Source organism: Carassius auratus, unplaced genomic scaffold (assembly GCF_003368295.1).
Source record: "Carassius auratus strain Wakin unplaced genomic scaffold, ASM336829v1 scaf_tig00215844, whole genome shotgun sequence".
Taxonomy (NCBI): Eukaryota; Metazoa; Chordata; class Actinopteri; order Cypriniformes; family Cyprinidae; genus Carassius; species Carassius auratus.
In genome coordinates this window covers 716,672-743,487 of record NW_020528270.1, presented here as the reverse complement: position 1 = coordinate 743,487, position 26,816 = coordinate 716,672, and the positions used below count along the sequence as shown (strand labels likewise).

The 26,816-nt window shown below is 37.4% G+C and overlaps 1 protein-coding gene across 3 annotated transcripts; it reads right to left on the bottom strand.

The window, feature by feature from the left end:
* Positions 1-1,796: 1,796 nt before the first annotated feature.
* Positions 1,797-26,816, bottom strand: LOC113096007 (zinc finger protein 271-like). Of its 3 annotated transcripts, XR_003288438.1 has the most exons (4): positions 26,153-26,816; positions 3,498-5,305; positions 2,156-2,289; positions 1,797-2,064 (listed from the first exon to the last, which is right to left on the bottom strand). XR_003288438.1 is itself a non-coding variant. In XM_026261384.1 (3 exons), the coding sequence occupies exons 1-2, from the start codon at positions 26,454-26,456 to the stop codon at positions 3,504-3,506; spliced, it is 2,106 nt and encodes a 701-aa protein (XP_026117169.1). In that variant the 5' UTR covers positions 26,457-26,816; the 3' UTR covers positions 1,797-2,289; positions 3,498-3,503. The 3 variants fall into 3 exon arrangements, 2 of the variants coding, with proteins under 2 accessions (XP_026117169.1, XP_026117168.1); XM_026261384.1 differs by having other exon boundaries at positions 1,797-2,289; XM_026261383.1 differs by lacking the exons at positions 1,797-2,064; positions 2,156-2,289 and having other exon boundaries at positions 3,081-5,305; positions 26,153-26,811.

Here is a 26,816-nt window from a genome sequence, read left to right as displayed (position 1 = left end):
TTCTCTGCAAATGTCTTTACAGCTAAAACATCCTACTACCACAACAAAATTAACAGCTGCTGTGACATTCGGACACTCTTCAAGACTTTCTCTTCTCTTCTTAATCCGCCGCCTCCACCTCCTCCATCAACTCTTACAGCGGACGACTTTGCAGCTTTCTTCACAAATAAGACAAGATCCATCAGTGACCAATTCTCCACACCGCAGACTGAGGACAACTTTACAATGACTGATACACACTCTTTATCCTCCTCCTCCCCACTCTCAGAGATGGACGTCTAGAAAAATTCTCCTGTCCAATCATCCTACTACTTGTCCACTTGATCCTATCCCCACTCACCTCCTTCAAGCGATCTCTTCTTCAGTCATATCTTCACTTACTCACATTATCAACTCCTCTCTTCACTCTGGAACATTTCCCTTAAAATTCAAGCAGGCTCGGGTAAGCCCACTGCTCAAGAAACCATCTCTAAATCCAGCACTTCTTGAAAACTACAGACCGGTATCCCTTCTTCCATTCATTGCAAAGACACTTGAGCGAGCTGTGTTCAACCAGCTTTCTATGTTCCTTGGACAGAACAACCTTACTGGACCTGTCTGCTGCTTTTGACACTGTTAATCACCAGATTCTCCTGTCCACCCTAAGAACGATGGGCATCTCTGGAACTGCTCTCCTGTGGGTTAAGTCCTACCTCTCTGACAGATCCTTCAGTGTGTCTTTCGAGGGGTGATGTTTCAAAGTCACACCACCCTGCTACTGGGGTTCCTCAAGGCTCAGTACTTGGACCACTTCTCTTCTCCATCTACATGACATCTTTAGGATCTGTCATTCAGAAGCATGGCTTTTCTTATCACTGCTATGCTGATGACACCCAACTCTACTTCTCATTCCAGCCAGATGACCCGACGGTAGCTGCTCGCATTTCAGCCTGTCTGAGTGACATTTCTAGCTGGATGAATGACCATCACCTCCAGCTTAACCTTACAAAGACTGAACTCCTGGTGATTCCAGCTAACCCATTGATTCATCACAACTTCTCTATACAGCTGGGCTCGTCAACCATAACTCCTTCGAGGACAGCCAGAAACCTAGGAGTTGTGATGGATCATCAATTAAGCTTCACTGACCACATTGCTACAACGACCCGGTCCTGCAGGTTTGCCTTATACAACATTAGGAAGATTAGACCCTTCCTGTCAGAGCAAGCAACCCAACTTCTTGTCCAAGATTTTGTTCTCTCCAGACTGGACTATTGTAATGCTCTCCTGGCGGGCCTTCCTGCATGTACTGTCAAACCTCTGCAAATTATCCAGAATGCAGCAGCGAGGGTTGTCTTCAATGAGCCAAAAAAAGCTCATGTTACTCCTCTCCTCATCAGGTTACACTGGCTACCAGTAGCCGCTCGCATCAAATTCAAGGTACTGATGCTTGCCTACAAGACGACCACTGGCACGGCACCAACTTACCTAAACTCACTGGTTAAATCCTATGTGCCCTCCAGAAGTTTGCGCTCTGCAAGTGAACAACGCCATGTGGTGCCATCCCAAAGAAATTCAAAATCACTCTCACGGACCTTTTCCTGGACTGTTCCCAGCTGGTGGAATGACCTCCCAATCTCAATTCGTATAGCTGAGTCTTTACTCATTTTCAAGAAACATCTAAAGACTCATCTTTTTCGCCTGCACTTAACCTACTAACACAAGTACTTTTCCTTTTCTTGTCTTTTTCATTTAATAAAAAAAAAAAAAAAAAACCTACCTGGCTATGCGTTCTATACTAGACTAACTGAGACTTGTCATGGCACTTGTATACTGTTGTTGTTCTCTTGTTGACCTGACTGCTTCTATTGTTCTCATTTGTAAATCGCTTTGGATAAAAGCGTCTGCTAAATGATTAAATGTAAATGTAAATGTAACTCAAACGTGAAACCTACCTCTGTGCATCAACCCTGCACAATTCAAACTCTCTCCCTTGAAGCTGTGGAAACGTGCTTCTGAGAATTTCTGCAAACTGTGTCTCACTCTGCTCTCTCTGTACAACAAGTCTCTGACTGGCAATGGCATCTATTGGTCAACAATGTGAAATGCTGTTAGTTTAATTTGTTTACAATCAACATCACAATTTCATGAATAGCATTATAAGCAAAGTACTTACCTCTCAAAAGAAGATAACCGATCAACACCAGTCCGGAGAAGAATTACTTTAAATGGATATGTCACATTTCTCCTCCACACCCTTTTGGGACGAGCATGCCATTCAACAGCTGTTCATTGAGGAACATCTCAAACCTTTCAGAGAACATTTAAACATAACTCTACTACGAAATTTAAACATATTTGCTATAACCTAATTAATGATCTGAAATAAAGTTTGATACTTATTGTTTGTTATTATAATGTCATGATTTAAGTTGTCCAATTAAATCATCCAATTAATTTATGTTTATGTTTTTATTAAACATATTAAGATATTTTTGGTCACTGAGGGTTTCTGTAAAAAAAAAATAGTAATAGATCATATTAATTATTATTAAAAGATAACATTACTACTAATTCTACTATCATACTAATATATATACAAAGCACTATGAATTGATGAGCTGCTGGGTTCATGAATATTAATCACGTTTCTGCCTTCAATTCAAACTGATTTGGAGATCATGGATTCATATTTCAAACAACTTTTGCGGCTTAACATTTACAGATACTGGTCCATATGGAGATTTGATTTGATTAATTTATACTAACTTTGACAAATTCCACGACTGTCCATATTAAAATGTAAGTTTAATTTTCATGACTGGATTTTGAGATTCCGTCCTCGTTTTCTGCTTCGCGGAAATCATAGCGCTGAACCGTGTTTGAACGGGACCTCGGTACTACCGGTACTTAAAGAAACCTGGCACCGTCACATTTACATCTTTTTAGTACCGACTTGGTACCGAAGTACCGGGTCTTTTGACAACACTACTTCTCATACAGTAAGACATGACTCGAGAGCACTTTGTTGCTCTTTGAGCACTAGCTTGATACCGTTAGCTATAGTTCCTCAGTAAATGGCAGAATCTTTAATTTTTTTCTTTATTGGTGATTGTTCAATCTGTCTTTCCCGAACATCCTTGACTGTGGCTAGTTGTTCACAATTTACTGACAGGATATATATAATTTCTGACAAAGTGAGCAGACCAAAGGACTATGCGTGCATTGCTGCCGAAGGGTCACATAATCTTCCATGACATTATTTCATAAAATATACAGATTGGCTGTACACACGAAAATGCAAAGGTGTAGCTTTTAGATCCAGCCACTCTGGGACCCGGTTTAAAAAACAAAAAAGTGATTTCACTACAAAAATGCCGGATCCGCCTGGACGAAACACATATACCATACAAAATATTTACAAATACAGCTAAATATGTCTCCATTTGGACAGGACTGTGATTGTTTTTTGTATAACTGTGTATAACAGATGACTGAATGAAACACTTGCCACGTACAGTGCATTAAAACGGTTTCTCTCCAGTGTGGATCCTCTCATGTCTTTTCAAACTTGATGAATCTATATAAGTCTTGTCACAGTGTGAACACTTAAAATGTTTCTCTCCGGTGTGAATCCTCTCATGTCTTTTCAGATGTGATGAAACAATGAATCTCTTGTCACAGTGTGAACATTTATACGGTTTCTCTCCAGTGTGGATCCTCTCATGTGTTTTCAGATTTGATGGATCACTGAATCTCTTGTCACAGTGTGAACACTTATTTGGTTTCTCTCCAGTGTGGATCCTCTCATGTGTTTTCAGATGTGTTGATTGATTAAATCTCTGGTCACACTGTGAACACTTATAAGGTTTCTCTCCAGAGTGAATCCTCTCATGTATTTTAAGACTTGATGAATCTCTGAATCTCTTGTCACAGTGTGAACATTTATACGGTTTCTCTCCAGTGTGGATCTTCTCATGTGTTATCAGACTTGATGAATCTCTGAATCTCTTGTCACAGTGTGAACATTTATACGGTTTCTCTCCTGTGTGGATCCTCTCATGTGTTATCAGACTTGATGAATCTCTGAATCTCTTGTCACATTGTGAACACTTATATGGTTTCTCTCCAGTGTGGATCCTCTCATGTGTTTTCAGATGTGTTGATTGATTAAATCTCTGGTCACAGTGTGAACACTTATAAGGTTTCTCTCCAGAGTTAATCTTCTCATGTGTTATCAGACTTGATAAATCTCTGAATCTCTTGTCACAGTGTGAACATTTATACGGTTTCTCTCCTGTGTGGATCCTCTCATGTGTTATGAGACTTGATGAATCTCTGAATCTCTTGTCACAGTGTGAACATTTATACGGTTTCTCTCCAGTGTGGATCCTCTCATGTGTTTTCAGATTTGATGAATCTCTGAATCTCTTGTCACAGTGTGAACACTTATTTGGTTTCTCTCCAGTGTGGATCCTCTCATGTGTTTTCAGATGTGCTGATTGATTAAATCTCTGGTCACAGTGTGAACACTTATAAGGTTTCTCTCCAGAGTGAATCCTCTCATGTGTTTTCAGACTTGATGAATCTCTGAATCTCTTGTCACAGTGTGAACATTTATATGGTTTCTCTCCAGTGTGGATCCTCTCATGTAGTTTCAGACGTGATGAATTTCTGAATCTCTTGTCACAGTGTGAACACTTATATGGTTTCTCTCCAGTGTGGATCCTCTCATGTGTTTTCAGATGTGTTGATTGTTTAAATCTCTGGTCACATTGTGAACACTTATAAGGTTTCTCTCCAGTGTGGATCCTCTCGTGCTGTTTTAAATTGCTCACTGAACTAAATGTCTTTTTACACTCAAAGCACATGTACTCTCTCACACTAGTATGTACTTTCTGATGTACTTTCAAACTTTGTAGATTCCAAAAACTCTTACCACACAAATAACATGAATGTGGTTTTTCCTTTGAATGAAATTTATAGTGTTTCTTAAGACGTGAAGCCCATAAAAACATTTCACCACATTGATCACATGTGTACGGTTTCTCTCCAGTGTGGATCTTCATGTGTCTCTTAAGGTTTGCTGATTGTTTGAAACTCTTCCCGCACTGATCACAAGTGAAAGGTTTCTCTACAATATGAATTCTCATGTGACGCCCATAACTTGCTTTGTGTGTGAAACTCTTTCCACACTGAGTGCAGGTGAAAGATTTCTTGACTCTTTTTTTCTTTAGATCTTTCAAAGGTTTTCCTCCAGTTTTGATATGATTTTTCTCCTCAACTTCACTTGATTCTTCATACTCCTCTATCTCTTCGATGAACTCTGAAATAAAAGTAAAAATTATTTATTTTTGTTAATTTGTTAAAAGCTGTGAAAAGTGAACATAAAAGTGCTCACTGAATGTTTAGCGTCTGTAAATACACAACTGAGTTTTTTTGTTTCAGATTTAATGGGGACAACTCTTTAAACATAAAATTCACACAATGTAATTTTTTTGAATGCCCTCTACAGATTTTGACACATCGTTGTTCTTTGGGGTCAATATGACCCCAAGGTCTTTGAGCTGTATAAAACAAGAAATATAAACATTTTACTAGGGCTGTGGCGGTGGCAGATATTTATTAATTTTGTTTTATATTTATGTATTTTATATACACAGATAGGGCCTATCTATCTATCTATCTATATATATAAAAGGGATATACTGGTATCAAATTTTCCTCTTTCGATTAATTCATAATGTTTTTATCATGGTATTGAAATTTATTTAGTTTAAAAAAAGTGGTCACAATATAGTATAACAAGATTATATAACTTTTTTCTTATAACAAAAATAACCGAACATTTAAATATAATAAAATATATAAAGTGCAAAAGAACTATAAAGACCCATAAGTATCACTTTACAATAAGACCTCATTAGTTAACCTTAGTTAATGCATTAACATTAGCAAAGTTGAATAACTTAGCAAATGTAGCTATTGTTCATTGTGAAAGTCTTGGCTCATTAAATAACACAGTTGCAACTTTCGATTTTTACCAACGTGATATTAAATATTGGAATAACTAAGATTAATGAATGTTCAGATTTATTTTTCTTTGACCGTTTGTGCTAACTAATGAATTAACTGATGTTAACTAATGAAGCCCTAATGTAAAGTGTGAACGAACAATAAAGAAACATTTCAAACAATATCTAGGGCATGTTGTAGTCCAGATTAAAATGGAAAAAAAAAGATTGAAAATAAGTAGCCTAGTCTAAATATTTGGCTCTGTGATAAACACCATGGCAAATACACAAATCTGAATGGGTATTTAAAATGATTTAAATAAGTTTTAGAAAGTAGCACAGCTGCTTTATGGGGATTCCAGGGTAAGGAGCTGCATTTTCTGCAGTTTAGCGCCATCTGCTGTCAGAGAGTTGGTTGTTTTGAGCCCCTGCCCCTATGAGGTCTGGTCTGCGATTTCTTCCGAGGGAAGGGGTGTGCATTATGAATATTTTTGATCGTGGACGATAAAAACGTCTCCACAATCTGCCTTTGAAGAAATATTTTTGTATTATGCTGCATTGCAAATTCTATCCATGGAATGAATATACTGCAACAGCCAACATATCCAGAAACATAGACAGGTATTTATGTCTATCTCCAGTTCTGCGGTCCCACACAGAGTACGCAGTAAGGCACCATACCAGTTGCTCCAAAAATAAACCTTTCGTTTTATATGTACATTAACGTAAATGTAAATAAACATGTACACAGAATTTTAAAAAATGGGTTTCACGGTGAAGACCACAGACAGGTGAAGCACACGTGACATGCCATTGCTGGAGCCACATGCTCGCTCTCACCTCAATCTTGTCACAGTGTTCAACCATGAAACAAAAAAAAACGACGACAATAAAAATGAATCTACTATGCTTGGTTTCTTTTCATTTATTTTGAACAGACAGTAGTACAATTATTTTTTTCCACCTAGATGTGAAAATACTAAATATTATGTTAAATATATATAATCTTCAGTACATGTGTACATACAAGGAATACGTTCTTTTCAATACACTTAAGGCCCTTTCACACTGCACGTCGGACCCGGCAAATTGCCGGAACATTGCCGGGTCGCCTTCTGTGTGAAAGTAAACGTGTCCCTGGATTGATTCCGGTGTTCAGTCCCGGAACGAGCGCTGTGTGAAAAAAAAGTCAGATCTAATGCCATGTCGTAGTGATGATGCACATTATCACACGACTCTTTTACCAGGTGTTTTGAAGGAACATCAATGTTCGTGACTGAAAAACATTTGCAAACTGTAATGAAGCAGAGATCAGTTAGTTCCTCATTATCAACGCTGACGCTGGGATCGTTTCGCAGCTTCATTGAAAGTATAACGTGCCTAAAGTTTTCGACTCGTACATTACATGTCACACCCTGATGTCACGTGTCGTTATGGGACCTTTACGGGTTGTGTGTGAAAGCACGCACATATTCCGGGTAATCACTGTCAGTGTGAAAGTGCAAAATCTAGCGACCCGGGAACAATTGCCGGGACACATTACCCCTGTATTTGCCAGAATCGCAGTGTGTAATGGGCTATTACTTTCTGCCATTTGAGTTCTTTATTTTATTTTTTCATTGTGAGTGCATGCAAAAAAATAGACCTTTATACAGTGATGCAATATTCAAAGACAATGGTTTAAAGGGATAAGACAAGTGTATAAAGGGATACTCCACCCCAAAATGAAAATGTTCATTTAGGTGCTAGGGTTTTTTGGAAAAAATGCTGTATTTATACATCAATATTGCAAAAGCTTGTGGCCTGAAAGGGCTTAAAGATAATGATCTACTGTAAATTAAAAAAATGTTGGGCATGATCGAAAGTTTATGTTGGCTGTAAATATACTCATCTAATTTGCAAATTATGATGTCACCAGGGGGCGGCCTTCTCGAATTTCATAATATTCAGGAAATATTAGATATTGAATGAATGTTTGAACTTATTTGCAAGGTTTTCCGTATCTGTTTTATTGTTTTGTTATTTGCTATGTTCGTCTTTGGAACACAATTTAAGATATTTTGGATGAAAACCGGGAGGCTTATGACTGTCCCATAGATTGCCAAATAAGTTACACTGTCAAGGTCCAGAAAAGTATTAAAAGCACCATCAGAATAGTCCATCTGCATCAGTGTTTCAACCGTGACCTTATGAAGTGACAAGAATACTGTTTGCAAACAAAGAAAACAAAAATAACTTTATTCAACAATTCCTTTGTCAACAGTCTACTCTGTCTCTCTCCACATCACTCAAACTGCCTACGCTTTTCTGTGTCAGCCTCACCACAAGGATGCACTCTTTGCTTTCAAATCAAAGCATAAATACATGTAGAAACAGCACATTGTTGCGCAGCTGACACAGAATATAGAATATTCAGTCTGTGAAAGACACATTCAGTGTCAGCACATGGTTACGGTCTAGCAGGCTTTGTTTTCAAGAGCGCAACTCACTGCATTCAATGTTCTTCTGCTGGTAGTCAGCATTGTATCAAACAGCATTGTATTGTTCCGATTAGAGGTCAACCGATATTTGATTTTGCAGATACCGATAGCTAGGTTGGACCACACCGGCCGATACAGATTAATTGTTTTTAAAATGGATAATGAAAAAAAAAAAATCTTTATTTACAAAAATTATTTTCCATGATTTAAATTTCCTGGATTCTGTTTTTTTTCTTCTTTTTTTTTATTCTACTCCACTCCTTTTTAATAGTTAAATTAAGGTTTATTAATCATAATGCAAGTCTAATTAATTAACAAAAATTACATGATTGAAATGAAAAGTTTTATTTTTTTCTCACCATATATTTTGTTACCAAATTTTGTTATAGCATGTCTAATTATTTGAATGCATAAAACAAATTAATTTTTTTCTTAAAGAAGCCTAATGGTTTTCCCCTCAAAAATTCTGTGTATTTGGATTTTTATTGTTATCAAATCAAGGCATGAAAATTTTATTTTATTTGTCTTTTAATTACTGAAAATTAAGTAAACATTATTTTTTGGCAAACAAAGGGGATTTACTTTTGAAATTAAAACATGGGAGATATTTTGTGTGATTCTTCCTTAAAAATAATGTTTGTTTCATTTTATTAGTAGTAGTAGTAGTAGTAGGCTATGTACATTATACTGAACAATAGACTTCAAAATCGGACTTTTATTTTGATGGGTTTACGGGATTACCTTTACAGCTTTTATTGTACAGACTTTATTAGAGCCACAGAAAGATAAACATTTAGATGAAAATGCTCAATATACAACTCATTATGTACATTCACAACGATTCGGGGCGAATATAACTTCATTTAATGGAAAACTATGTGAATGGCACTCTGAGGTGCGCAAGGATTTTCTGTCTGAAGTTTCTCTCACTGTTCAGCGTGCATCATCACGTTTCTGAACAAACAGCATGTGCTGTCAGTGATTTCAACGACTAGAGGCTGCTCTTGCACTGTATAATGTAAACAGAACCTTCTCAGCTGCTCCAGCAACAGACGCAACCCGGGAAACTATCAGCCGATCCAGCAAGGTACGAAACGCGGAAAACTATCGGCATGGATTTTTGCCGATAACCAATTCTTCCAGCAATCAACTATCGGTGCCGATTAATCAGCAAAACCAATAAATCGGTCGACCTCTAGCTGTGATCACCCCTTTCTGGATTGGAGGTAGAGCTGGACGATTAATCGAAAAGTAAATCGAAACAGAAATTCAGAACCTCTAACCGTGTTAGAAAAAACACTGTTTCACACACTTATATGTGTGTTGCACACACGTGTAAGCGCGTTTGTGCATGCATGCGTTCATATTTGCTCATGTAACGTTAGCGTTATGTGTATGGGTGCGTGTGCATGCATACATAATTTTCTGTGTGTATGTAAGTGCATGGACATATCTCTCTCTCTTTCTCTCTCTCTGTGTGTATGTGTGTGTGTGTGTAAGTAAGTAAAGTGTGTATGTGTAAATTTATGTTTGTCTAAGTGCATGCATGTGTGCATATGTTTGTGTGTGCTACTGCTAATGTGTGAATGTGTATATGTGTGTGTTTGTGTGACGGTCACGGAAAGACCGCACATTCAACATGGACTTTAATACACACACATACTCACAAACACACACAGAGACTGTTTAGTGATAAGAGTTTTTGATCAGAATGAATGGAATACCTGTAAACGATGTGTATTGTTCCCGTGTAGCATTTGTCCCGTGATTTTTAGAGTCCCGGTAGGAAACAATGGCAGGAATTATTGGTTCCGCTTAGGGTGGGAATCTACCATGTATTAATTGAGCGTGGGGGTTTCAGGGGCAACGCGGCCGAGTTGTTGCTGTTATTTCCTGTTTAATGTGAATGACTTAATAACATCAAAGTAGATTTATTAATTAGAACATCATGCCAATATGTTTCTTTTAGACTCTGTATATTTAGGTGAACATGTGTAAAGTGTTGTATGTGAGTTTGTCCCTCCCCATGGGGTAATGGTGCTGGCCACCAGTATAAATGTGAATGACTTTGTAATGGAAGGGAGTCTGTGTTTGTTGCTGCAGTGGAGAGTGTGGCCTGAGGGTTGTAGGTATTGTGGGTATTTTGATTAGTTATTTTGAAATTGACCTTGTTGTTAAGGAAGTTATTTTTGGAAACTTTATTTTGCATTTGAAATTAATTTGGATTTTTCTTTTTGGTTAAGACTTTGTTCCTTCTATTTTTTTGTCATGTTTAATCATATTATTGGGCTTGGATGATTGCCCTTTTGTAAGTTTAAATAAATATTTGTTTACATTTCAAAGTTGTGTATGCAAACTGCCTCTGTTTAATTTGGCTACAACATTTGTGGTGCCTATTATTAGGCTGACCATTACAGTTTGTGTGTATCTGTGTGCATGTGTATCTGTTTGTGTGCATGTGTGTATCTTATACAGTCTATGATGTGTATGCAAATGTGTGTACGCGCTTGCGTGACTGTATGCATGCATTTATTTCTATATCTGTATATTTGAGTGTGTGTGTTTAGGTGCATGTATGTGTGTGTGATTGTGTGTATGCAAATGTAAGTAACTGCAGGCTTTATTTTTATTATTTTATTTTATTATTATAGTTATTTAATTATTATATTGTTATATATTAATATATTATTTAGGGCCGGGACTTTAACGCGTTAATTGAGATTAATTAATTACACAAAAAATAACGCGTTAACTAAGATTAATTAAATACAGAAAAACAAAAATTCCCGCATTTTTAATAACTTATTTTTGCACCGCGGAACGTTTCTCACTGGATTTGTTTCGGCGGACCAATTATACTGAAGCACCAACTAGCGTTCGCTCCGCATATCACTGCAGCCTGCAGCACATCGAGCCTCAAGTATCACCTCAACGCAAAACATATAGCAGCTAGCGTGGACTTTACACTTTATGTTGAACTATATATTATTTTGTTGGTGCAACAGTTTATGTTGAACTCTTTATTGTTTTGGCCAAGGTTATTGAGAGTTGGACTTAGTATGTTATGGCCTCTGAAGCAACAGAGAGATGTTTTCTAATAGTCAGTGTTTCCAATGTTCTGAATGTAATTGACAGTATTGTGTTTTACTTAAAAAACTCTTTACAGAAGGTTCTAGCACCTACAAGCTTCCTGAATTTCTGAAATGTACTATTTCTAAATTGTTTCTAAATATGGTATTGCTACACCTCATGGCAAAAATTGCACTGGTCTGCTAGACTTGGTTGAACAAAAATAAACAATATTTTGTTACTTAAGCTTATGTATTCAGTCATTATTCAATGGTATACTATAAATCCATGTGAAAAAAATTACTTCTCACTGTTTTCAGGTCAAATATTTATATGCGATTAAAATGCGATTAATTTCGATTAATTAATTACAAAGCCTCTAATTAATTAGATTAATTTTTTTAATCGAGTCCCGGCCCTAATATTATTTTTTAAAATGTTCTCTTACTAGTGAAGTGAAGTGAAGTGACATTCAGCCAAGTATGGTGACCCATACTCAGAATTTGTGCTCTGCATTTAACCCATCCGAAATGCACACACACAGAGCAGTGAACACAAACACACACACTGTGAGCACACACCCGGAGCAGTGGGAAGCCATTTATGCTGCGGCGCCCGGGGAGCAGTTCGGGGTTCGATGCCTTGCTCAAGGGCACCTAAGACGTGGTATTGAAGGTGGAGAGAGAACTGTACATGCACTACCCCCACCCACAATTCCTTCCGGCCCGAGACTAGAACTCACAACCCTTCGATTGGGAGTCCAACCCTCTAACCATTAGGCCACGACTTCCCCAAGCTTATAAATTGCTTCATAATGAAAAGTAGTTTTATGTACATATATAGTGAGTTTGTAACACATGCTGCTTTTTTTTCAGTTTGGTTTACTCCAGTTATCTATGAAGCAGCAAATGGGCCATCTACATCGAACACAACACCATCTCAGAGGGGCTGGGGCCGTGGTCGCAGCTGTAGCTGTACAATAAGTACATGGGGGGACTTGACACCTCCAACAAGATGCTCAGAACAAAGTCGGTGCCCCATAAAACAAGTCATATGTGACCATTTTCCAGCACTTCCTGGACATTGCAGTGACCAACAGCTTCATTTTACACAAAGAACTGTGTGCCATCCACCATGATAAGCTCATGACACAGCAAAACTTTCAGGAGCTGCTAGCTGCTGAGCTCACACGTTTTCCCCTGGATGGCCGGCTGAGAGAGATGCGATCATCTGCCTGTTCCTGTGAGTGATACTCAAGACCTTTCACAGAGTTGCATATGATGCAAAAGGAGCACCCCATGGAAGTGCCAGGAATGTGATGTGGGACTATGCTTGCAGTTAGACAGGAACTGCTTCAGATAGCACCACATTTATAGGACTGGATTGAAGGATCCAAAAACGCATGGAGAACTGGAGTACAACAAATGGCTCCTGAGTGAAAACTGTGCAATCCAGTGTCTCAAAAAGACTTGTATTTATGTATTATAGTTCCTTTTTCAAGATTGAGGCATTAGATTCTTTCGATCATGAGTTTTCAGGTTTTTTCTAAATAAAAATCAGTACAATTTCTTCCCGTTTTTATTTTTTTTGTCTATTTAAATTATATTTACTAACTCATTACACAAAATACATGTACAATAACTGTAATTCCCTGAAAGCCTATAATTTTCTGAAAAAAATTACACCTTACACTTGAAGATACCACATTATGTTCTAGTTTTATACTCAAAAAAACAAAATGAGTGAAAACGGCCAATTTTAGCTTTAGGTTCTAAAGGGTTAAAAGCATACTACCTGCGTGTAGCCACATGACTCTGCTCCGTCCAGTCAGTGGCATAAAAGCAAAACACGGATGTGAACGCCGGTTCAACACATACTGATGGCCTTGCATCTTCACTAAACTTTGTCAGTTCTATTTGTTTTATGGTTTGGACATTCAAGCGATTAGATGATCAGATGTGTATTATTATATCGAGCTGCCATGTTCGCACTTGGGCTGTAAAAAAAAAAAAAAAAAAAAAAAAAAAAAAAATAGAATTTAGATTATTCGTAGAAAAAAAAAAAAATCCACATTTGAATGCAAAAATGTTACATTCAAATTGTAGGCGTCCATTAAGGAGGCAGCTTTAAGGCACGCCCCGGGTACACTTCACATTCCGCGTTCTGTTCCGTCTCATACAGCTTCATCCACACAGCTTTCAGAAGGCGGAAGAGCTCGACAAGCAGTACCACTTCGGTCATCATTCACCTCGTACATGCGCTGCTGACAGCCATGCACCCCGTCCACGTGCAGTCACTTTTTCCCAATTGACCACAACATTCTTTTGCATAGACTTGAACATTTTGTTGGCATCAGTGGAAGTGCATTAGCATGGTTTAAATCTTACTTATATGACCGCCATCAGTTCGTAGCAGTGACTGAAAACGTATCATATCGATCACAAGTGCAGTATAGAGTACCTCAAGGCTCAGTACTAGGGCCGCTACTCTTCACGCTTTGTGTTACCCGTGGGAGATATCATCAGGAAACATGGTGTTAGCTTTCACTGTTATGCTGATGATAGTCAGCTCTATATTTCTTTGCGGCCGGTGAAACACACCAATTTGAAAAACTAATGGAATGCATAGTCGATATAAAAAAACTGGATGACAGTGACAGATGACAGTATTTCTTATTGCTAAATTCTGAAAAGACAGAGGTGTTAGGACCTAATTATAGGACCTAAAAACTCTGCTTGTAATAACCTAGAACACTGTCTAAGACTTGATGGTTGCTCTGTCAATTCTTCGTCATCAGTTAGGAACCTAGGTGTGCTATTTGATCACAATCTTTCCTTAGAAAGCCACATTTCTAGCATTTGTAAAACTGCATTTTTCCATCTCAAAAATATATCTAAATTACGGCCTATGCTCTCAATGTCAAATGCAGAAATGTTAATCCATGCATTTATGACTTAAAGGTTAGATTATTGTAATGCTTTATTGGGTGGTTGTTCTGCACACTCAGTAAACAAACTACAGCTAGTCCAAAATGCAGCAGAGTTCTTACTAGAACCAGGAAGTATGACCATATTAGCCCGGTCCTGTCGACGTTGCACTGGCTCCCTATCAAACATCATATGGATTTTAAAATATTGCTTATTACTTATAAAGCCCTGAATGGTTTAGCACCTCAGGATTTGAATGAGCTCCTTTTACATTATAATCCTCTACGTCCGCTACTTTCTCAAAACTCAGGCAATCAAAATCAACTGCGGGCGGCAGATCCTTTTCCTATTTGGCGCCTAAACTCTGGAATAACCTACCTAACATTGTTCGGGAGGCAGACACACTCTTGCAGTTTAAATCTAAATTAGAGAGCAATCTCTAACCTGACTTACACATAACATACTAATATGCTTTTAATATCCAAATCCGTTAAAGGATTTTTAGGCTGCATTAATTAGGTAAACCGGAACCGGAAACACTTCACATAACACCGATGTACTTGCTACATCATTAGAAGAATGGCATCTACGCTAATATTTGTCTGTTTCTCTCTTGTTCCGAGGTCACCGTGGCCACCAGATCCAGTCTGTATCCAGATCAGAGGGTCACTGCAGTCACCCGGGTCCAGTACGTATCCAGAACAGATGGTGGATCAGCACCTAGAAAGGACCTCTAAATCCCTGAAAGACAGCAGAGACCAGGACAACTAGAGCCCCAGATACAGATCCCCTGTAAAGACCTTGTCTCAGAGGACCCCCAGGACAGGACCACAGGAAACAGATGATTCTTCTGCACAATCTGACTTTGCTGCAGCCTGGAATTGAACTACTGGTTTCGTCTGGTCAGAGGAGAACTGGCCCCCTTACTGGGCCTGGTTTCTCCCAAGGTTTTTTTCTCCATTCTGTCACCGATGGAGTTTCGGATCCTTGCCGCTGTCGCCTCTGGCTTGCTTAGTTGGGGTCACTTCATCTGCAGCGATATCGTTGATTTGATTGCAAATAAATGCACAGACACTATTTAAACTGAACAGAGATGACATAAACTGCCTTTAACTATAATTTTGCATTATTGACACACTGTTTTCCTAATGAATGTTGTTCAGTTGCTTTGACGCAATGTATTTTGTTTAAAGCGCTATATAAATAAAGGTGACTGACTTTTTAAGACCGCGTGGACGGATGCATGGCTGTCCGCAAGCCCTCTTGATGGCTGAAATTACATAATGCGGACAGTGCGCGGATGCGGATGGTCAAATTATACTTTGGCCTTTATCAGTGACGCACGAGATGAGATGACAATATAAAAGTTTCATTGCATTATAATGTTTTCGTTAACGTACAGTTGAAGCAACTAGATGGAGCGCTGCGACGTTCAATCAAAATATTGCAGAAAAAGAGAATGTGGAGAAGATCTTGTTTAGGTCAAACCTGAAACCTTATTTCACGCCTTTTCTAGAGAGGGACATCTAATACCGTTGCACTCGCGTCTCACACAATAGAGCCGCATGTTTAGAAAGCCATGTAAAATTAAGGTGGGTTCAGTTTTTTTCTAAAAAATATCATGACTTTATGTTGTCTAGGGCTGTAGCTATCGAATATTTAAGTAATCGAGTATTCTACCAAAAATTCCATCGATTAATCGGATTAAATTTGTTTTTGCTTAATTGAAGTGCAATATTAATTATGCAAGAGAAAATAAAACTCCCGGGTCTCTCAAAATGAATAACTAAGTAATAAATAAGTTTCCTTTTTTAGAAAAAAAATATTTTTATTTTGTTAAATGCATAGAATGCAATGCATACATCAAAAATAAAAATTTTATTATTACACATTGTTTCTCTGTCTGTACTTGTACTCTGAACAATGACAATAAAATTGACAGATGAATTAAGTGCATTTAAGTGCCATTCAGTTGGGGTTTTAAATAAAGCATTTTCTGGGATGCACATTAAACACAAAACATTAATTTAATTTATCTTTTAATTATTTAAAATTGAGCAAACTTAAATGTTGGTAAACAAAGGGGATTTACTACTAAAAATCAAACCTTAAAAAACCTTTAAAAAAAAAAAGGTACATTCTGCTGAACAATAGTAATACATATCTGGCAAATACTACCGTATTTTACGGATTATAAGTCGCACCTGAGTACAAGTCGCATCATTCCAAAAACACATCATGATGAGGTAAAAAACATAAGTCGCACTGGACTAAAAGTTTCATTTATTTAGAACCAAGAGAAAACATTACCGTCTACAGCCGTGAGGGGGCGTTCTGTGCTGCTCAGTGGTAGACTACAGGAGCACTGAGCAGCATATGGCGCCCTCTCGGGGCTGTAGAGGGTAATGTTTTCTCTTAGTTCCTTTCTCTCGGTTCATTTCAAATTAATTTTGGTAAATAAGTCGCACCTGACTATAAGTCGCAGGACCAGCCAAACTATGAAAAAAAGTGTGATTTATAGTCTGGAAAATACAGTAAATATTAGATATGTTCTGATACCCTTTTTCTTTTCCTGATACCGATTCCGATACCTGGGCTCAGGGTACGGATCCGATAGCTGGGTGTGTATTGGTATATACAGCTGTATATACTACTAGCTCTGGGTAAATTGCTAGAATTATTATAATGGTGTGCTTCAGACTGATCCATTAATAAAACATGAACAAATACATGGTGAACTACTGTATTCATTATAGTATTTTTATTATCTGACATGAATTAGACCGTATTTAAGCGAAAAAAAAAAACTTCAAATGCAGCCAAAAATCTAACACCGCAAACTAAAAAAGGTATTTTAGTTTTAAAATATAGCTGTATAAAAAACTGCAACAAGTCTAGGAATATAAAAAATTATATATTAATCAGATAATCTCTTTACAACAAAACAAGTAAAAAACAAGCAACCATCTAGGCATAATTATTATTATTAATAGAGACGTATTATTATTACTACATAGAGACATAGCTAAATCTACTGTAGGCTACAACAGTAGCTTAATATATTGTCAATTTGCTCATGTTAAACCAAACATTTATTTTAATGGGCTGCCATGAAGATCTTTGAGTGTCTGTGTTTATGATATGACAGTTTTCTCAAATGTAACGGTAAATTCTAATGAAGTGACGGTTTATGCGTTCGTGTCCTCATATAGTGACACACGGCAGAGACTACAAAACAGCGAGCTCCCTCGCATCTGCGCCCGTCACCCACAGGGATGTAGAATTTGCAGAAGTAATATTTAAATAGTTTTTTGCAGTTTAATATTCACAGACATTAGTATATATTCGGCTACTGTCTGGAGCCCTGCGCTTTGACTAACACGGAAGTGACTGAACGCAGCTGCGGGTACCAAATATACTCGTGAGTCGGTAACTAAACGGGTTGCTTGTGGCAACACAGCACAACTTCCTGTGTTTGCAATGCATTCTGAGCAGCGAAGAAGAACTGTGCACAGCTAGGGCATCATTATATCTGACATTATATCTGACCGGGAAGCCAAAATGCGTGGGGCATTCAAGCTTCTCCGTTCCTCCGCTCGCCATGACCACTGAGTGTGGACTGAACATGCGCAACTTTTTTTTTTTTCATTAATCAATCCACGGATCACGTGTGTGCCGAACCGAAGATATTGATCCGAACGGATCACGGATCAATGATTATCCGTTGCACCACTACTATAGTGTCATTTGAAAACATTGCAGTTGCGTTTTAAAATACAACAAAGAGCACCACGAAACCATTTAAAGAGGCACATTCAGCGGTCTCCTTGACGGGAAACAGTCAACAAAGTAAAATGATCTCCAATGTATGGCGCGCTCTCTTCATTTTATCAAATGATCATAATCACATCTATTCATTTTACGGTCCTGCTACTAGCATTTTATTCAGACTAAAACCCCTTTAATTTGGGTGAGAAAGCTTTTTTTCCAAGTGGCTTTTGCACATAATAATAATACTGCTGCAGACGCATTTTGCAGCATTAAGGTTATTACTTGATCGTTAATTTAAACGACGATCGGTCGTGGAAATTATTGGCATTCCTAAATACAAATGAGTTGGATGGAAAACTGGTTATTGTCTGCATCAAACCATGCTTCCGAACAAATGTGATTCACCATTCTGGGCAGCTCCAGGACAGCTGTCTCTCCGAGCACGGTGCTGTCTGTGAGCGGGGCAGAGTAACGTCAGAGAGAGTTTACTTTGGTAACGTCACGCTGCAGTGTTTGTAAGAGCTGCCAACTTCTCCGCCCCATTTACAGAGTGAAATTCTCTGACTACCTTTATCTCCCAGGGCTGTTGTTGAATCTTCCAAAAGTTTTGGTTTGGGGTGCTTCACATGCAGCGGCAGCAGCACTTTACACCGCACCAAAAATACGGGGCTGCCCGCCGACGTGCCTGACTTTAAATCAGCGATACTAAACACGGATATCGGCCGATGCCAATATATTAAAAAAAATGACAAATACCGGCCCGATATATTGGCCAACCGATATATCGGTCAACCTCTAGTTTATGCAAGTGGTACACGTTGAAAAAACGGTTTTAGGACAATGTAACGTTGCCATAAAAACTGGGATGAGGAAGAGGTGGCAAGAACCAACTTGTATGATGGCCCGCAGCCATATAATTTTGAACCTGCCAGACGTGAGAGGGCAAATAAGCAATTGCCAAGAACTGATGTACGTGAAAGCCAATTAAATGCATGGTCCGATGAGAATGAGTGGAGAGTTGGTGAAGTGTCCTGGTGAGTTGTTATCATTTAGCAACGCAGCAATGAGCACTGGAAACTAGTCTAAGTCAGCAGTGCACAATAACGACACATATAGATTTATTTTTTACTGTCATTTGAGAGCACCGAGTGAAAAATCAAAGTCTTCTTTATATAGTGGCAGTGATCATGACGTTAGTTCAGATAAGTACTGGTAACCTTTGTCATAGAGCCGTAGTACTGGTAAACTTTGTCTTTGTCATCTAGAAATAAAAGGCATCATGCTAGCTATATGGGCGTTTCTAAGCATTTATCTCTTACTCCGGTGAAAATGTTGTTGCAAACGTAGCCGCGTGTCTGTCGCCTTGTTTGGCAGGTGCTTGTGTGGGGGCGGTGCCGTCCCATGGAAACTGCGCTGGAAAGCTTGTGCTTGTAGGGAAGTGTGTGCGCTTTGGTCGTTATTGGTCGATATCTATCTGTCTATCTATATAAATTTAATCTATCTGTCTATCTACCTATATGTATTTATCTATAATCTGTGCTATCTGAATGCCCATCATCTACTACTCGTCTCTCTAGTCATTCTCAATGCTATCAAGGCTGGCTTTGGTAAATTCTCTACCCAACGTGACATAATGCAATGCATTGTGGGGGAAAGGAGAATCGTTGCAAACCTGCTGTAAGAAAGTACCTACTTTTTCATATTATATTACATTTTGTGATACCCAACAACATAAAATATAATGGATAACAATTTAAATGTTTATTACCAACAAGCAAATTGCACAAATTCATTGAAAAATTAACCCTGCAACACGGCCTTTAACCCCTTTCTAGGCACCTCCTTTTTTGGCATGGAGACAGAAATGACATACCCAAAATAAAAAGGTTTCTGCTCATGATTCTTTCTGACTAGATACATATTCAACATATGTTCACAAAGCTGACACTTTAAAGTTTACTGTTCAGGAATCAGAATCACTCAGACTGTTATGATAATAGAGATATATAAGCTCAAACATAAAAACAAAAATAAAAATATTAAAAACATATTTTTTAAATGTATTTAAAAATGTGTTGATGTAAGATATGAGTTTAGCTAAAGCCACAAGTCTTTCAAAACTTCATTAGAAATTTCATAATCTAATCTGTAAAACTGGGAATTTTATGAAATATTTTCTAAGGCCATGTCATGTGTGGTTTTTAGAGAAGGCTAATCAGATTGATTTAAGGCCCTTGTCATCTCTGTGAGATCTCACATGTAAACTCTCCAGTGTATTTTGTGTGTGTTTGGCTGTGAAAACTGCCCGATTAATCCCTATCTGTTATTCCATTGTTCTCACCAAACGAGTCTTTCACACCTCCGCCAGGTATGACACATTATCCGCATTATTCTTTTGTTTTTATTCCACCTTTATTAGCCTTGATTGTGGTTTTTCAGGCTTTACAAAGACACAAAGCAGCGATCTCACTTCAGTCTCTCTTTGCATTTAGCCCTTATTTATCAAAAGTCTTACTATAAAAATACAACAAAACATTTTCCTACGACCTTACGTGAATTATTGTGACAAAAATGCATTATGAAGAAGAAAAGCACCTGCTATTAGTAGCATCGGAGCTAACGTTAGCATCAAGCTACATCAGACAATTTATAAAATTATTAGTACACTTTTACTCAAAACTCACTTTAAACGCCGATCGAGTGTTTATAATAACTTCCTTTAGTGATCAGGGGTGGAATTTGGTCGTTTACTGTTGTAAAAATATGTTATTTGTAGCCTTTTTCATCGCTGCACAAGTTAGCATTTCCGATGTACATTTTCGATTTTTTTTATAAAAACGACCCTGATCTCAAGAAAATCTCATACCAAGCTTTACTATCGTAATCGCGGGTTTATTATTCGGATATTTCGTGTGTACAGAGGTGTTTCAGTGTTGTTTTGGCCAGATAACTACCAGGAAGTGTGCAGGAAGCATGTGACACGATGTGGCGGTGTCCATATATGACACTCTAAGATTGACACTGGCAAGGCCCAATCAGAGTCTGAGCCACACACAGCACGAGCTGTGACCACTGCGCACACACAGAGATCGCTGGGAGAGGCTGTTTATCATCAGATCGCGTAAATCCGTGGAAAATGAATAGAAATGACGATTCTGTCTGAAGAAATATGAAGTAAACATCAGTAAATATATCCATATATCTCCGCAGATATGCATCTTTGGTCTAAAAATCCTTATTGACGCTGTTCAGTGAGTCTATGTGAACACAAATAAACCGCTACAGACATGACTGAATATGAGTGAGTGGTGAATTTCTATTCAAAATATGGCATAATACGGATTTATTATTTTGCACTTCTGTCACTGCAACAATGTTTTATCAAAATATTGGTCAAATATCGAAGCTAGAGTCTTTAAACTTTCAATTGATGCACAGTTTGTCCAGATGAAGTAAGACAGTGATGTTTAATGTGCTGTGAAAGTGAAACAATAATAAACTGGGGCCGTCAGCGATGTTTGCACGTAAAGGGGTTAAGGATCTGTGCACCATCAGCATTACGTTAATTTCATCAAGAGGGCTCGCGGACACCCCGTGGTACTGCGCATGTGTCAAGCTCATCCGTCCGCGCTTATCTGCGGTTAATTATACTTTTGAAAGCTGTTGGAAAATAGTAGTGGTTTTGAAACCATGAGATTTTCAAATCATGGTATACCTTGAAACCGGTAATCGGCCCATGCCTAGTAGGTATGTGTCGACAAAAGATAGTATTGTGTATTGACGATAGTCAGAGATAGACGATAGCAGATGTGTCTGTCAATATTTAAGACAATATTAGGTTCATTCTCCTATTAATGTATTATTTGTATTTTTATTAGGCGGCCTATTAAAATTCAGCTATCAAACTGCCCAACTATTTCACTTCAGCTACGCATTTTGCATACACACATGCGCACTCAAATCAGGATTGGGGCCTGTAGCCAATGAAGAAGTCTCCATCAACAAACAGACGTACACTGTCTGCAGATATAAGGTATTTCATTGCACTTTAACAAGTAATCTGAACGGCCTATATATGTACAACATTTTAAACAAGCCCTCATTAACTGAGTTTAATGCCACAGTTATGTTAGAGTGCATTTCATTCTAAAAACTTTTTTATTTAACGTGTTTGTTTATGTCTAATATTAGTGATAAACTGTTGGACTTTCAATGAAATCTAATTTTGATTTTCACTGTTTTTGCAGAACAGACTGATAACTTCCGTGCTCAGATGCGGAAGATTTGTCACAGGACACGCGATATGACAGTTGCGTCCAATTATATATGAACTAGCTGTTTTAAATACAGTATTTTTAAAACACCAAATACTTAATCTACGACAAGAACCAGGGGTGTGATTCTTCTGGAAAAATCCGGAAATCCGGCTTTTCTGACCTGAAAATGATGCTCTCGTAAATCATACAAAAAAAAAATGGGTTATGATGTGTCGGGTATTGGTAAACTTAATGACCGCTCACCATTGTCAATGTTTTTTTGTGCCTCTGATTCATGTCGTCGTGTCACTCCGCAAGTAGTCGAATCATTTGTCACGATTGAAGTTCAAACTGTATGTGCACCCATCTACTCACATGAACAGCTTCAGTTGACTGACGAAGACAGTGAACACGGATGATTAAGCTGAGCAAATGCAATATATTGTCCTTCATTTTTATGAAAAATAATTTCATTTTTATCGATTATTGCACCCCATTCCTCCCCCTTTTGCAGCGCTGCGCTTTCATTCCTCCATAAAAGCCTAATTTCCGGTGAAAATCAGTAAAATCATGCAACGTGACATTTGCAAAACGGGACGTGCTTGAATTATCGAAGTATACTTATTCATGTTTTTAAAGAGAATTTGCACTGCTGCTCAGGAAGATATAAGCACAGAGACAGAACAGAACACGGACATTTAAAATCATCTTTTAGCTCAAGGTGCACGCCTAAACGGTCAAGTACATGCAAAAATGTGTCAAAATGCTGCGCTTGGTGACTATTAATGCATACATTCGTCGGTCATGTAATAAATGAATGTAAAGAGTTGAGAATGAAAATACGGATCCGTGCGGCTCTTAAAGTGACTGCGGGCTGCATTTTATTTTACATGTAATTATTAATTCCTGCAGTAGGGTGTACAACGCTACATTAACCTTTTCATATAAACTGCAATAAATACAAAACTAAAGCCAAACTTAAACTGAAATGAGACAGAGACATTAATAGTAAATGGTATAGCGAATAAATGAAATAATCATACTGCTTGAGACAGCTTGTTCAATTTGTATCTTTTTACTCTTTTGTATTTGTTCCTTTGCTGTTTTATTACTGACAGTTTAATTATTTTCAATCATTCCTTATTTACAGGAAATTCATATTTGATATCTATCACTATCTTTAAATAAATCACTCATTTAAAGTTTTGGTCATATGGCCCCCTCATGATCGTGTTAAATAATCGTTATTACAATATTGACCAAAATATTTGTGATTATGATTTTTGACATAATCGAGCAGCCCTACTTTGAACCGATTCACTTTAATGAATGCTTAAAACTGATCTGGGTCGAGTTTCCTGATAACGATGTATCTTAGCTCTGAAGAGTGCACTCTACGTGCAAGGTTACAAACCTTCACCACAATTCAATGCGCTTTTCTCCAAAAATGTACTTGACATGAACGCGTTCTACATGCTACTTTAGAGTCGCTGCCAATTCGCGAAATTCATGCTGAAATATAACCTATGGAATCGTATTCTGAATGTTCAACCTAATAATCGTCATCTGTTGTGGATTAGCAATCATAGAAGTATATATAATAAAGCACATACCTACAGGCGGAGGCACTGACAAAATGGCTGAACAAAAACACAAGAAAAGATACCTTTCAAAAATATAGAGGGAAATAAAGATGTTTTTTTTAATAGATGTAAAGGACACCATAGAAATAAGGTTAAAACAAAACATCTGGGAGGACAAGAAATGCCCAATAAATGATTTTTTTTGGAATTCATCCCTATTTTGCCTAGTTTGTTTAATCATTTAATTTAGATGTGTATTTCTATTTTTCTTCTATTTTTAATTAATAAAAACTAGTACAATAATTTATTATTAATTTATTATTATGCTATATAAATTATGTCACTGTGTGTGTGGGGGTGGGGTTCTGTCGCTGTGTCATGGTAAGTGCACCGTATAGTTTCCTGCTTTTTTGTCCCTTGCCAATCACACCTATGCTCGTGGGAGTGAGAAGCTGAAGAGCGGCAGGCGAAAAGACAGGAAGACTGTAGTAGTGCGGCGCCGAAACAGATTGTGAAGTTCACGCGCATCTGGAGTGATTGTTTATTTTTGTAATCATTGTTAAATAAATAAATACAACAACTCGGTTACACCTATACACTTTTTTTTTTTTTTTTACTTTCAGGAGGGTGTACTCATTTTTGCAACAAAGTTATATCGCTTTGATAAGAAAACCTTATTTTGCTGAATAATTTTGGTCATTTTTCTTTGGTAATTGATCTAGCAAGCTAGTTGAAACAGTACAGCTAAATAGTAATTGATGAATTGGTTAAGTTTTAGAGGGAGTGTTCTCATTTATGCTAAACCCTGTATATTCACCATATACAATGCTTAATTTAATTAAAGCAAATTTATTTAAGGCTTTAAATAAATTATGTAAGGTTTGTGCCACTGCTGCTCTAAACTAACAGTACTGATGATTACCAAAATCACGTTTTAGCTTTCTATATTGGTTAGTCCTCCGATTTGCGTAAGCTCTTTAGTAACAGTAGTAGGCTATTTCTAATGCTATAATTATTGCTGTTGTCTATGACAGAAAGGCGGGAAAACGTAGCCTAGTCAAGCACTTTATAGTGTTTTTTTTTCTTCCCAGATGCCCAATTACAGTCAAAAAATACCTAAACAAGGACAGTGAGAATACAAGCTGTTATCACATGAATAAATACTATTTATTTGTTTGAGTTTGTTATTTGCCTAAATAACGACAATAACATTTTTAGATTTAAACAGTTTTTTTGACAGATTCCTAAAATATTTCACTTTCTCTTTTTATTATGGTAGGTGGTCTAATAAATTGTTATGCACTGCATGTTTTCATAGCGTTAAATTGGCATGTTTGTTTGAAAGACATTTGGCAGAATTTGAAAAAGTGTTTTTGTCAAAAAAAAAAAAAATTGGGCTTTAAAAAAAAACTAATATAAAATAATAATTAGCCAACTAATAGATTGCCAAAATAATCCTTAATTGCAGCCCTAAATATAACAATTTAAATAATGTATTATATTCATGCTTTTATGAGAAACAATGTTTAGTTTGGTCACTGGCTTGATTTTTCACACACACACAAAAACATTAACATTTGAGACAAATAAAATCTGACTGAACTTAAATGATTACACATCAGAAATCACTGATTACAGATCAGACATTAGAATGAACAAGTTTATTTCGATGTTGTGACAATGCACTGTGTGCTGTATGTGTTGTGAAATGTATGCTGAATAAATCTGAAAGCTGAATAAATAATCTTTCCATTGATGTATGGTTTGTTAGGATGAGACTATATTTGGCCGAGATACAGCTATTTGGAAGATATCTGGAATCTGACCGTGCCAAAAAAAAAAAAGTTTAAATATTGAGAAAATAACCTGTAAAGTTAATCGACAGTTGTAGGATTCACAAAAATAAAGTCTAATTAATTAAATATCCTCAGCGTCAGTTAGGTCACAGTCCCATAAGAACTTTGAAACATGCATTTAAAAAATGTTATGATAATTAAGGTCTTATCTTTACACAAAGGATCTGTGAATGTACCACATTTGTCTTTAATGACTGTTTGGAGAATAAAAACCTACCTCCTTGTTCCTCATGTTTTATTCTGCAGGTTTCGGATTCCTCATGTTTTATTCTCAATATTTCTGGTTCCTCGTGTTTTATTCTGCAGGATTCTGGTTCCTCCTGTTTTATTCTCAATATTTCTAGTTCTTCGTGTTTTGTTCTGCAGGTTTCTGGTTCCTCTTCTTTTATTCTCCAGGTTTCTGGTTCCTCTTCTTTTATTTTCCAGGTTTCTGGTCCCATGTGTTGTATTTTCCAGGTTTCTGGTTCCTCTTGTTTTATTTCACTCGTGCTTTCCTCACTCTCCTCTTTAACAAACTCCATATTCTCAGCAGATCTCAGTTCAGCTGATATTCCTCCAGAATTTCCTGCTTGATTCAAAACTAAGTCACGACTGTGATGATGAGAATATTACAGGCGTTTAATGACCTGATTCAAAAACTGTATTTTTCCACTTACAGAAACAACATTTCTAACAGTTTGTATTAAACTATCACCACGACAAAACAACAGAGAGCGCGGTGAAACTAATCTTCTTCTTCTTTTTCTGAGGTCTAATGGCGTTTATCTTCGTCTTCTTGTTCTTTGTTTTTAACGGCGGTTGGCAACCAGCTTTTGGTGCATTACCGCCACCTTCTGCTTCGGAGTGTGATTCAGACAATAGGCTTACAATCTAGTTTCCAC

Coding starts and splice junctions, on each gene's coding strand:
- LOC113096007 (XM_026261384.1), bottom strand. CDS start 26,456: ATGGAGTTTGTTAAAGAGGAGAGTGAGGAAAGCACGAGTGAAATAAAA. Junction 5,306..26,152: donor AAAACATGAGGAACAAGGAG/GTAGGTTTTTAT, acceptor CTTTTATTTCAG/AGTTCATCGAAGAGATAGAG.